General features: G+C 28.7%; 1 protein-coding gene across 1 annotated transcript; it reads left to right on the plus strand.

The window, feature by feature from the left end:
- Positions 1-2,732: 2,732 nt before the first annotated feature.
- On the plus strand, positions 2,733-12,738 carry LOC116779119 (facilitated trehalose transporter Tret1-like). The gene is given in 5 exon segments (XM_032673297.2): positions 2,733-2,965; positions 7,849-7,989; positions 8,370-8,626; positions 10,749-11,031; positions 11,034-12,738. Coding segments are annotated over 5 exon segments (1,413 nt in total). The 5' UTR covers positions 2,733-2,919; the 3' UTR covers positions 11,720-12,738.
- The last annotated feature ends 854 nt before the right edge of the window (positions 12,739-13,592 follow it).

Raw genomic sequence — 13,592 nt, forward strand, 5'->3', positions numbered from 1 at the left:
TCTTAAAATTCCTATACTACTCTGACAGACATTATTACGAATGGGAAGCATTGATAATTTTCATTATATTTTAAATTCAAATCATTTAATATTTACTTTGTTGTCAATTTTTAGCAAATATTTTGAAAGATTCCGAGTCCTCTTTGAGTTTTGGAATATTTTATAGGTCCCGTTCAATTTCTCTAATAAAACAAAACTAATTAATGTTTTTATTCTGAATTAAAATTCTATACACTCTCTTATATTTTAAAAATTCCTGTTTCGTTTTTTAATTCTTAATATATCTGTTATTTCTTTATCTCATTAGAATTAATTCGGTTAAATACAGGACAGTATTTCACACAGAGGTTTTCCTAACAAATCATAGCTTAAAGAGCTTTGTTTGCAAATTTTATTCTGTAATAGGATTAAATAATTTGTTTGCCCTTTTGTACAATTTCACAATGTAACAGCTTATGATTTACGCTCGCTTCATGTTGAAGCCATTAGATACAGAAATATTAGTATAAAATTGCTAGTTAACACTTCCATCAAATAGCCTCATATATCATGTATTTCACTGAGGTAAAAAATGACTGATCCGCAGTTTTTTAACAATCTCCCATATTGATCTTAGAAGGAAATAAATTAATCGCGCATTGTCAACCAATTAGAATGGCAATGCGAACTTACAGAGCAATGAGTAAAAAACAACGGGTTAAAGGTTTATTTATAGAATTAAACTTCTTGGAATTTGTCAAATTGAATTAAAGCTTTACAGTCGCTACACAGCAGGAAGCGTCTGTCACCAAGAACAGTACCATATAATTATAAAAAAAAACACGTAAAAAATCTATCAAATGTATTTAAATATTGATACACATAATTTTTCTTTTCAGCTCAAGAACCTTACATTTATTATTTGTTCTTAATTTCAGTTTTAAATACAGTAAAAATAAATACAAATATCAAGAAGACTAACAAAAAGTAATTCATATTTACCTTTTCATACCTGACGCCGCTCTAATTATATACTAAAACGAATTATAAACATTAACTCACCTCTAAACAATTTCACATACCCTGTAGACTATTTTAAGAGATTATGTATCTTAACTAAGCATTAATTAGTAGACCGAATCGTAAAGTCAACCTCGCTCAGTATTCGTTGCAGAAAACATCAAGTTAGTAAACACATGTAATGTTCAGTGGCTTGTTAGTAGATATCATATTAATTAATGAAATGCGTCACAGTATATATTACTCTGGATTGTACTTAACCATCGGAGCGTATATAATAAAATCCAACGTTAGTACACAGACAGATAATAAGCAATTACCGATATTGCGAACTTGGAATTGACCTTTAAACCTTATCCTTTCCTGATCTTGTTTTGTTCGTGCATCATTAATATGTTTACTGCCTTTTATCTCGATTAATTAAAAACTTACATTTTGTTAAGACGATTGTTATGACTAAATCCTGTGATATGTCTACACGAAAATAGTAAATAAATAAATATCGAGATATATTTGCAAAAACACACTCTTCAGCTATTATTTTTGTTTCTTTCTTTTTATGCAGTTATTACTATGTTAATAGACATGTTTTGGTCATATATATTTTTCAACATAGTTAATAATTATTATATCACCAACAGCAATAACTTCTGGCAGCGTTTATAGTGAAGGAACATTTTACATAACATTATAAAACTAATCAGTAATTGTTTTAATAAGACGAGGAAAGATATTAAGAAAAGACGTTATGAGAAAAGATTAACGAGATGAAGGTTAAATAAGAGAAAAAGCTAAGGACAAGAGGCACTGAGGCACTCAGCCGCCTGTTGAGACACTTCGCTCGAAAAGTCCAAGAAAAACTCTTAGAACGTCTGACCTAATTTAACTTCATTAATTATTACTATAACAGTGTTGACATCTCAAATGCTTGTGATTAATAATATAACAAATTATAATGTTCTTAATTACAAAAACGGTCAATATATTGGAATAACACTTTTTTGATATGACATAAAATATTAACAATTTATGGTTCGTACACCCATGATCTTAATTTTAATTCAATTCAAACCATCCATAATCATTATAATATCAAGATACTGATTTATAATTCATTTCTGTTTTTATATCCTCGTTTCTTATTAATTTATAACGTGTTCAAAGACCATTAAATATAAAAACTACCAAAAAAACCAAGTGTATAAAATATAATTTAACTTTTAGTTACAATACAAATGCAAATATAAGAATTTGTAGCATAAATATAGCGTGTGTATTTTTATTAAAATGTTATATATAGCCATATTGGAGTGTGTATAAAAATAGTAGACCGACATAATGTTTTATTTAAAAATAATCGTAGGTATTTTTGAACAAACAACTTGCTTCCATAGCATACCTGGCGATCAAATAGGAACTCCTTTAATAAATAATAATGACTCAAATTATGACGTTATAATATGACGAGTACAAAATGATATTCACATTACAAAGGGTTTATCCAAATCATAAACAAACGGACAGCGCCTAAATCCATCAATTGGACATGTATGTTTTTTTTATTAACATCCAACGACAAGTCGTCCGACACGAACTAAATCAGTGACATAGATAAAAGAGTGACGGCGTTATACTATTTCTATCTCACCCATATGTAGTGCAACGTCATTTTGATACCCGTATCGGTGCCGTATCGTTGTCGTCAAGTGGTGAGACTCCCGTTGTCCGTATCAACACGACCAGTCATCCGAGCTACCATTCACGCTTACGACGAAACGCGGGTAGCACGTGGACGTCTAATATTAATGTGAATACTCGCATCCAAAACATCACAGACAGACAGTGTTCCAACCGCATGGGCTGATTTCCTTGTGCAGGATACATAAATGTTTATTCTAAACGATTGTGGGAAAACAAACAATGAATATAAATCGCAAGTGGAGAGAATATGTGGCAGCATTCAGTGGTTAGTGTTTGAACGGTTATTTTTATTTTTGTGTGGTATATGTGTGCGCACGGGCAACACTGGAGCCGGCTTATCATCAACTGTTATATTTTAAAGCATGCTGCTGTAAATAAGAAATTATATGTATTTGTATTTCAGCTTACATTTGTCACTATAATCTTTGTTCCGTTGCGCCTGACAAAATTTTACATTACAGTCTACATTTTAGTGTGTCATTGTCGTGAAGACTCATTCACCGTCTGCAATGCATTATCAAATAGATAACTAATATATTAATAAATCAAAACGATTTTATCATACATCAAAATATTTTTATTCATAAATTTGAGGAATTTTGCTTTACGGCGTTATACGAAAATTACGATAGCAATTTAGCATGTCCATCTTAGTTTTGTATGAGTTTTGTTTAAATGTCTTTTATAAATAATGTATTATGGAAGGTTATTTGAATTTGTAATATGCTTACAGTTAGAAAATATTCAATTATACAGTATAGTTATACCACACTATTATAGAAACACTTAATACGCTCTAATAATTAATTTATCATTTACTTTTCATCTTTATATACTTATTATATGATTTTACTATCAGTATTAATTATGTATGTGTAATATTAGAATCGAAACATATAAGATAACATTTAAATAGATACATTTCTAATCTAAAATAAACATCAAAATTATATAAGTTAAAATAAGTAATATTTTGTAAAGGAAAATAGGAAAAAAATACAGATTTTTTCATTAATTATGATAATGAAAGATCACGCCGTAATAATGGAAAATGATGACTTAATGTGGGTTATACGGGATGTAACAAATTAGCAACATAATAACATTTTTTACTGTACCTTGAATTTTCACGAGACCTTGACACGTTAATAGCGAAAATACGCCGTTTTGACTCGAAATTGTGTTGCAACATTTATAAAAAGCCAATACACTGCAAATTAAATACGCGAGGAATTATGTTTAAATCACACACTTTATTATAAAACTGTTTAGATCATTTATAATTTAATTAATTTGCTCCTTTACTGGTTGTATGATTCTTATAGATATCACTTTTTTAACAATATGAAAGATAAAAAACTTTTTAAATAAATGATTAATTTTCTATGGCTGACAATAAGTGAAAAATAAAATTGTTTCGTATAATAAAACTGAAAATGTAAAAATTAAAATCCCGTATCATATTTTGTAGATAATAAACCATCAAAACTCATAATACGTTTACGGTATCCTTTAAAATGTACTAGAAAATTTTATAGGTAAACTGGGTAGTCTTAAATTCCTTCTTTGTCAATTAAAAATCATGCCAAAGAAGAACTTATTTAATAAATTACATTTAAAATAAATGTCTACATATTGCGTCTTATATGAATGACCCTATCATTAGTAACATATTCCACGTGTTCAGAAAACAAAATATTCACAACTATTATAATTGCATAAAATGCACATTTAAAATGGAAATCTCGACCTCTGGAACGAGGCAAGAGCCTTCCACGGCCGTAACGTTAATGAACTAAAGAATTCTGAATTAAATTATAAAAACCCTTAATATTTTACCGGATATTAAATAAACATATTATAAGGTTAAGTAATTCTATGTTATGACATAGAGTTATATATGTTTCATAAATATTAATTTTATTTAAGAAAATTTCTTCCTAACTACCTTTATGTCCCAATATTGTATCAAAATGTAAATTGTCTTAAAGTTTCCGCTTTTGTCTTCACAGAGACTGATTTAAACAATAATATCTTTGTTCCCAATCTGACTTTTAAATTTGGTGATTAATATAATTATTGACAAAACAACAAATCTTAAAATACAAACTCAAATATCTAAAGTTCCCTTTCAAAGATTCCCTTCTGATTTTGAATACTTCATAACTTATCTCTCGCCAAAGAGATTTTACTAATGTTTTTTAATTATCCGATTTCTTAACTTAATTTTTTCCCTCTATTTATTTCTTTCTATTGAATTCGTGTCTCATATTTTTTCTTTAACGTCTTACAATAACATAAAACAAGATATGTGTTTTTTAATTATATTTTTGTTTTTACTTTTAATAGAGACCAGCCACAGTTATTTTCGATCACTCATCTTTTATCTAGTGACTGACAGTTTATTGAAATATTATAACATTTGCCTCTAAAGATAAAAATATTTTTTCTTATCATAAAAATATAATTAATCCTTTATAAACCATTCATATTTTAGTTATAGCTAACCTATATAATAATAAGCATAAATAAATTGACCTTATTGAAAGTTCCTTTATTTTGTGAAAGAAAATGATACAATTGATTTAATTTACATATATATTCATACACGTGAAGTTTACTGTCATTATAAAATTTCAATACATTTATTATATCGTGCAATATAATGGACCTGAAACAAATATGTGTTACATTTAATATCATATATATATCAAACAACAATTAATAGCACTTACACGTGCAAGTTCACAAGAAACACGGAAATTTTTCCTAATACATAAAATTCTAAAATTAGCTGTGAAATGTCATCGCTTTTTATTTTATTTCAAAACAAAGAATTTTAATTAATTTATTCGTGATATATTTTTATAACCATTACGAATATATAATCACCACAGGACGTCGCGTAAACAAACGCAAGTCATTTAGCTTAGGACCGTTGTGACCGAAGTCGAAATATTCTTTATGTAAATGAATGTTATGAAGCACATAAATTGTGAGGACATAAAATACAACAAAGGAAATCGACCACATGTTAGCAATGCTGATTGTACTTCAACAAAAACTATACAACACTACCGGAAGTTTAATTTTACATAAGTTTTGTTGCGAAATCTATAATTTTAAATTAGTTATACACTGTCTTAATATCGGTGTTTATGAGACAAATCAAAAGTATATTTTTGCAAATTTAGTTAATGAGTTTTTGATGCATTTACAGTTTAAATACAAAATGATGAAAGTGTAAACATTATTATTATTATTTTAGTGGTTCTTACGTAAGCAAGGAGGGAAAGAAAAAAACGCTAATAAAACGAACTAATATCAATAAATAATATCATAAAAATCTTGCTCAACAATAATCTCCAAAGAAAATACATGTTTTAAATTCATTTCTATGCTACCAGAACATAATCTCAATCAAATTTCTAGTTGTATCTTATAAAATAAAATCTTTCCCGCCGTATATTAAACCAATACAATCAACACTCGTTATAGCGAGATACTTAACTGAACACATATGTACTTCCCTCAACTTTCAATGTTACATTAAACTCGTTTCATTGTATATTAATTAATGACAATCTTTTTTTTAGAGTACCTTCGCACTTTTAGTGCTTAACTTTAATCTTATCTGATTAAAATCGAGAGCTCGCTAAAAGCTTTTAATAAATATTTTCTTCAATATTAATTAAATAAATATAGAAGTTACGGAGTAGTTCAATCGATATTTTTTACTTATTAAAGTCAAAGCAACTAAGTCAACGTAAATCACCCATTAACAAATTTATATAATTTATATGTTGAATTTATATAAAATTTATTTCACTTGAACTGTCTTTATTACTTTTAAATATACATATTTAAAAACAAAATTATCATTTCAAATATATTTTAATGATATGCATATAACTTGTCAACCTTCGTTCGTTTTTTGCGATTTACGTTTCGGTGACGAACTTTAGATGTCATAATAGCAAGGCAATTATTTACTTTTTAAAGATTTTTATAAACAGAGCCTCCAATTGACACCACCATGGTTTATTTAATGTGAAATAAATCAAATTAAGTCCACAGTATATTATATATTTATGTATTTTTGAAATTTATAGAAAAATATTATTTTACTACAGTTTTACCGAAGTTTTGTCGCTCAGCTTAGCACAGGAAATGAATTATGCATGTACGTTAATAGATCAAAAAAATATCTACTTAGTACTGGTAAATATTTATAATAAATAATTTTTATTTTATATTGAAGTTATATATTTTATTTTCAAATGAATTTGATTGTGTTACGAAAGCATAAATAAGATTTTCCTGCGAAGCACTTTACGACAACGCATAACTTTATTTTTTCTATAAAACTGAATGCATCATTGTGTATAATAAAAATTTCAACCAGAAATTATTTTAGCTTCTTTTTCTCGGAACAATGCCATTATAACCTTAGATTTGATACATATTTTTTAGTATAATCTTGTAGAAGAAACTTAAACTAAAATTTATCATTGACACGTAACATTGCTATTCTTTTTAACAATTCTTTGATGTTCTAATTTAAAAAAATAGTATCATTTATACAAAACAGGTATTTGATAAAGGTAATTCAAAATATCACCAACATTATTGATACTCACAGTCATAGAAATTCATAAGGAAAATAAATAGAAATGTCCCTTAATGTATTCTGAATTTATTTATGAAACTTTGCTTTCCGAGAAAAGATTACAGAGATAAGGCCGAATGAGAACAAACAAAGTATATTGGAAAATTATAATTAAAATTATATCTAGTTTTATCTATATCCATCATACCTCATTAGAAATAACTATAATTCCTTTAGAACTACGCAATTATATAATACACGCATCAAACAAGAGGTTATTAAATATAGTACTTAAACAATTATCTAATTAATATATAATTACAGCAACAACATAAGTTATCTAAGGTTTTTTTTTTTTGTAATATATAAACAAGGCGATACTATAAAATGTAACTTTAATAGAACATGCCAACTCGATTATGACGTCATTATGTGTAATGTTATGTAACATTTAAAAGGCTCCGCCATACTATCTTAATTACTATATACATTCTCATAGTATGTAACATAATACAAATATAGTCTTGTTTATATTTCAGCTACACTCATCACAGCTGCCGCCGGTACCACGGTCGGCTGGACTTCCCCTACGTTGCCTCTGCTTCGACGAGACGATTCTCCCATAAAAACCTCCGCGGACGAGAGCTCGTGGATCGCCTCTTTAATGATTCTGTCTTCAGGTAAATTGTCTCCTAAGCCACATAATTATTATTTTTTCTTAAAATATAGCCAAAAGCGTTTTACGACATCTTAATAAAACACGAACAGGTATTATCAATCTTCTGCATATAAATGACAGGTTTAGGTTAGATTAATGTTTTGATTAAAAACAAAGGTGTGGTTGGAAGGCAATCGAAATTCTATATTTTATTTACAATAAACATATAAAGTCGACTAAAAATCATTCTCCACTGTTTGGTTGATTGATAAAGTGAACATTTTACCTAAATATAATTATCACAACTAAAGCTGACAATAATTTTAAAACTATATGCAATGAATGTTAAACGAATACAATATATTTACTAGCTACTAATAATTATGTTTCCTATATTTTCAGCTCTCAGCCCCATCCCAGCGGCGTACCTTGCAGACAGAATAGGAAGAAAGCGCACTCTATTGCTTTCCGCTATCCCGTACATAATAGGTTGGATCCTGGTGATGTTAGCAAAGAATGTGGGTACGATATACGCTTCTCGTCTCATCTCCGGCATTGGCTACGGTATCGCTTACACAACAGCGCCCATGTATTTAGGAGAAATTGCCACAAACGAAGTTAGAGGAGCGATGGCTACTCTTATAACAGTTATGTCGAAGGTAATTATTTTTAGGTGGTTTTTTATACGTATTTATATGATAAGAGACTCTAGCTCTATTGCTAATTACATCGCTTGAGAGAAAATATTCAATGAATAATCCATATCAATATTTAGTATCGTATGCACTCATTTGTATTTGTTCCTCAAATCTTCATTTACTATCCTTTTTATTATATTTATTGTTAGGACCAATGCTTTAAATTTAAAATTCATTCATCATAATTTTAAAATATACGCATATATTTTCACATTGCTCTTATATAAACACATGAGAAATTAGACTAGAAGATGAAAAAGAATCTACAGTGGTGTTGTCGAGCCGGAACGCTCCGGTACTTCCTTTCTGGTCAGGAACGCGTTCTGGAACTAAAGATGATTTTTGATAACGAGAATTGGCTGACGTATTGAAAAAAAATATTTAAAAGAATTGTAGATTTTTTTTTTGTAATTTTTGACGAATTTTTATATGTATTATTTATTATTATAAACAAGGGTTAGAACCGAACCTGAATCGGAACGAACCGGCTTGTTTTTCCGAACCGTGAACCAGAGTAAGGAACTTTTTTTTTTCTGGTGAACCGGAACTCGAACCAAACCGAAACAAATACGTTAACCGGTTTTTCAACCGGTTGAACGGGAATTAAACTTTATTTATAATAAACATCAAGTCGTGGTGGCCTGGAGGTTGAAGGCCGCCTCTGATGCGTGAGGGCGCGGGTTCGAATCCTGGCAAGTACCAATATGATCTTTTCCGAGTCATATGTACTTTCTAAGAGTATTTAGACACCACTGACGGACGGTGAAGGAAAACATCGCGAGGAAACCTCGAGGAATTAAAGATTGAAATCGCCAACCTGTCTTGAGCAAGCGTGGTGATTAATGCTCTAACCTTCTCCATGTGAGAAGAGGCCTTTGCTCAGCAGTGGGCTCCGATAAGCTGATGATCATGATGATGATGATAATAAACATTAGAAGAAAAATCTCCCCCCCTCCCTCGTCGTCGTGAAATTTGTGGACATGAAACCAAAAAATAAACCTCGCCGCCAGGATTATCATGAAAATCACCCTCCGTCGTTAAATTTGGGACATGAGACCGCATAGAGCGGCCGCCTACTCAGGATCGACCCTGTCTATATAATCAATTATATATATGCGTTTCGGTAAAAAAAAAATTTTGCACAACACCACTGAGTTTCTACAATAATTAATTCGATTATAACTAAATAAATAATTGAGTTTGTTTCAAGGAGTACATAAATAGTTATTTAACATCAAACAAAATTTGATGATCGTTTTCTTCCACTGTTTCCTTTAAAATTCCTTTCGATTATTTATTAGTCTAGTTTCTTACATCTTAAAGCTAACTTATAAAATAAGGAAACATTAATTTTAATTCTTTTTAACATTCTCTTTATCGTTTCTAAGTAATTAATATTAATTAATATGTAAAATATCAAATATTATTCCCGAATATCAAATATGGCATATCAAATATTATTCCCGAATATTAATACTCTCAAGCCATTTTAGTATTTGCATTCGATCACCGTTTTAGTGCCTCTTTATATGTACAAATTTTATTCGTTATTAACAGCTATAAACTGTGTTATAGATTCAATTGAACGGAAAAAGAGATAGAAAAATGTTTATCTAAAAATTAAACATTGATCACATATAATATTACAAGTAAAGCATATTCTCACAATTGAAATTGTGAGAATATGCTTTACTTGTAATTTTCGTACGTTTAATTGGAATTGTACTTTTTCATGAAATTGTGTGAATGTTCATGTTTTTTAAATTTTTGGAGGTTTTTCGATAATTATTGGGTTCTTTTCAAAGAAATTATCTTTAAGTTCAATTATATTTTGTAAACTCATAAATGGATTACTCTCATATATTTTTTGCAAAAGTCGATATAAGTTCGGTTCAATGGATTTTTTAAAAGGAACTGCATTGCAATTTTCGTAATACGTTGATTAATTTTTGCATTAACAGATATTCGTTTCACATGAATGCTTCAATTTCTTTCAAAAACATTTATGAACCTCAGTATATTTTTTCATATACTAACAATCTATCATGATAAGGTACTAAAATAATTTTTATTTTAATTTCAGCTTGGCATCTTATCACAATACTGCATCGGGCCATACGTGTCTATGCTAGGACTAGCGAGCTTCAATATAGCTGTTCCCATTCTGTTTGTGGTAACATTTACTGCAATGCCTGAATCTCCATATTATTTTATAAAAACAGGAGACACAAATAGAGCTGAGAAATCATTAAAAAATCTTAGAGGAAGAAATTATATAAGTGAAGAACTCGACAGCATGAGTCATCTTGTTCATGAAAATATGAAAGACAAAAGTCGTTGGAAGGACTTAATTATTGTAGGCGGAAATAGAAAGGTCTCATAATTTCAAGTGGGATATATTTTACTCAACAGTTCTGCGGAAGTACAGCAATTATATCTTATGCCCAACAAATATTTGGGGCTGCAGAAGGTGGCTTAGGTGCAAAGGAATCATGTATATTGCTTGGAACGGTACAGCTTTTGACTTCGGCAATATCATCACAATTAGTCGACAGATTAGGTCGTAAGCCTCTGCTGTTAGTGTCTTCCTGTGGTGTTGGACTCGCAAACATAATTATAGGAGCGTACTTTTATATGAAACATGTAAATAGTGAATACGTTGTATCCTTGAGGTTTATACCAGTAGTCGTGATACCAATATTTATATTTTCATACACCATAGGCTTAGCTACGGTACCGTTCGCAATAACATCCGAAATATTTCCAACAAATATCAAATCCAAAGCAACTTGTATAATACAAATATTAGTAGCCCTAATGACCTTTATTGTTACAAAATTATACCAAGTTACTGCCGATCATTTAGGACACCATGTTGCCTTTTGGTGTTTTGGTTTATTATCTGTAGGTGGTGTTATTTTTATATTAATTCTACTCCCAGAGACGAAAGGCCAATCTTTCGCTGCTATACAAGAAAAATTATATAAAAACGAGAAAGTTATATACGAGAAACGAGAAGATCATTCTGCTAATGTTAGAATATTGTCAAAATAAATCTGATAAGTTATCTTGATCGTACTTAAAATTCCGTCCCCCTCAGCCTTAAGTAAACAATATGTTATGTAATAAGAACGTTTTAAAGAACACAATGTTATTGTCCCAAAGTAATATAAAGACTATCAAGACAAATATTTTGCAAACACCCGTAATAAAGCATCTTTGTCATCTTACAGAATTAATGGACATTTAATCGAATACAAGGGAATGTATTAACGCTTATAGCTTACGTTCGATCATATAGAATTATTTTAATTAATAAGGTTAATTCGAACTAAAACTTAATATGAACGGTCTTCACCGATTAAAATCAACTACAACATGGCTGTGTCCTTATTATTACCTAAAATAGAATATTAATGCTTTAAAGTGTATATTCAGTAATTACGATTTTATTGTGTTAATATATAATTAAACAAAACTATTTTATACATTTCAATAATTGCCTCTAAGTATTATTAGTATACAAAATCAATATACAAATTTTAATAATAGGATTGATTTTCCGTGTATTATTATCTAAGGCCCTTGTTTGGTGTTTCATATAATTCCACAAAGCGTTTCAAAATAATATTGTTATCTATATAGCATGTAAACAGATTAAAAAATATGAATCTCACGACGCTTTTCAAAATTACTTATTATATAATACTTAACGTAATTTACGTGATAAAATGATTTGTTATCTTTAATTGTCGTACTTACTTTAAATTATTAATTTAAAATGTTTATCAGTTGTTGGCTTGCTTTATAGGTAGATCTAAAATAGAAATATCTAGAGTACAAATATAAATATAAAACTGCATATATATACATATACGTATAAGTATTTATTAAAAGGTGATTTGTATTCTTTAAATAACTCTAAATAACAATACTTTATAAAATATTTACGAATTTAAATGTTATGCATTCCTGTGCCTTAAAGTTGTGCCATTTATAAATATTGTTCAAACATTATATTATACTTACTAATTTTATAAAAAAAAAATGCTAATAAACTTCTTAATGGATAATGTTTTTCATTTTAAAACTTGTTCTTTAATGCCTCAGTACTCGATAATTTCATGTTATTCTTAAAAATAATATATGAAAAACGGGCACAGAAATATTTTCTATTTATATAAATACAATTTATTTGCCAAGAAGTAAGGAAATTATTATTATTATTATTTTATATTTCTATGTCTTTCTATTTTTTATATTTTCATGGAAGTTTCACTGTTTATTAACAAACCCTAACTTAGAGTTCTTTTACGTTTATTAATCTTAATTTTACTAATATTACAAATTAATTTATATAAAATTAAGTAAGCAATAAAAGCAAAAATGACAATAAGAAAATCTCAAAAATTATTAAAGTAAAATTAAAACACTTAATGGTGGAATTATATATAAAGAGAATAATGACCTGATATTATTTATATGGCTTAAAACGTTTCTTATTAACAATTTTAAGAAAAGCAGATATTAGAAAAGTATTTCTCTTTGTACACTACATCAGATACATCTCCGTTAACTTTGTGGAAAAGTTTTCGCATTTCCGAACCTTCATTCCATTGTTTTCAAACTTTTCTGACTTTGCATTTCATCCAAAAATTATTTAACGTAAACATCACAGACTTCTCTGTGAAATATTATTGTAATATCAATAATATTATCAAATCAAAAAATTTCAAGGTATTTTTTTACTTATTTATTCTTCCGATAAGGAATTTCATTATATTGTTTGTAGGTTGTTCACTAAATATTGAGTAGCTTATTTCAAACTCAATTACACTGATCCCTGTGTTTCAGCTTCTCTAAGGCCTGAAGTGGAAAATAGAAGTCATCGTTACGCTGGAGTTTGAAATCTTTGTATAGCTAACAA

Source organism: Danaus plexippus, chromosome 6, assembly GCF_018135715.1.
Source record: "Danaus plexippus chromosome 6, MEX_DaPlex, whole genome shotgun sequence".
NCBI classification, from domain to species: Eukaryota; Metazoa; Arthropoda; class Insecta; order Lepidoptera; family Nymphalidae; genus Danaus; species Danaus plexippus.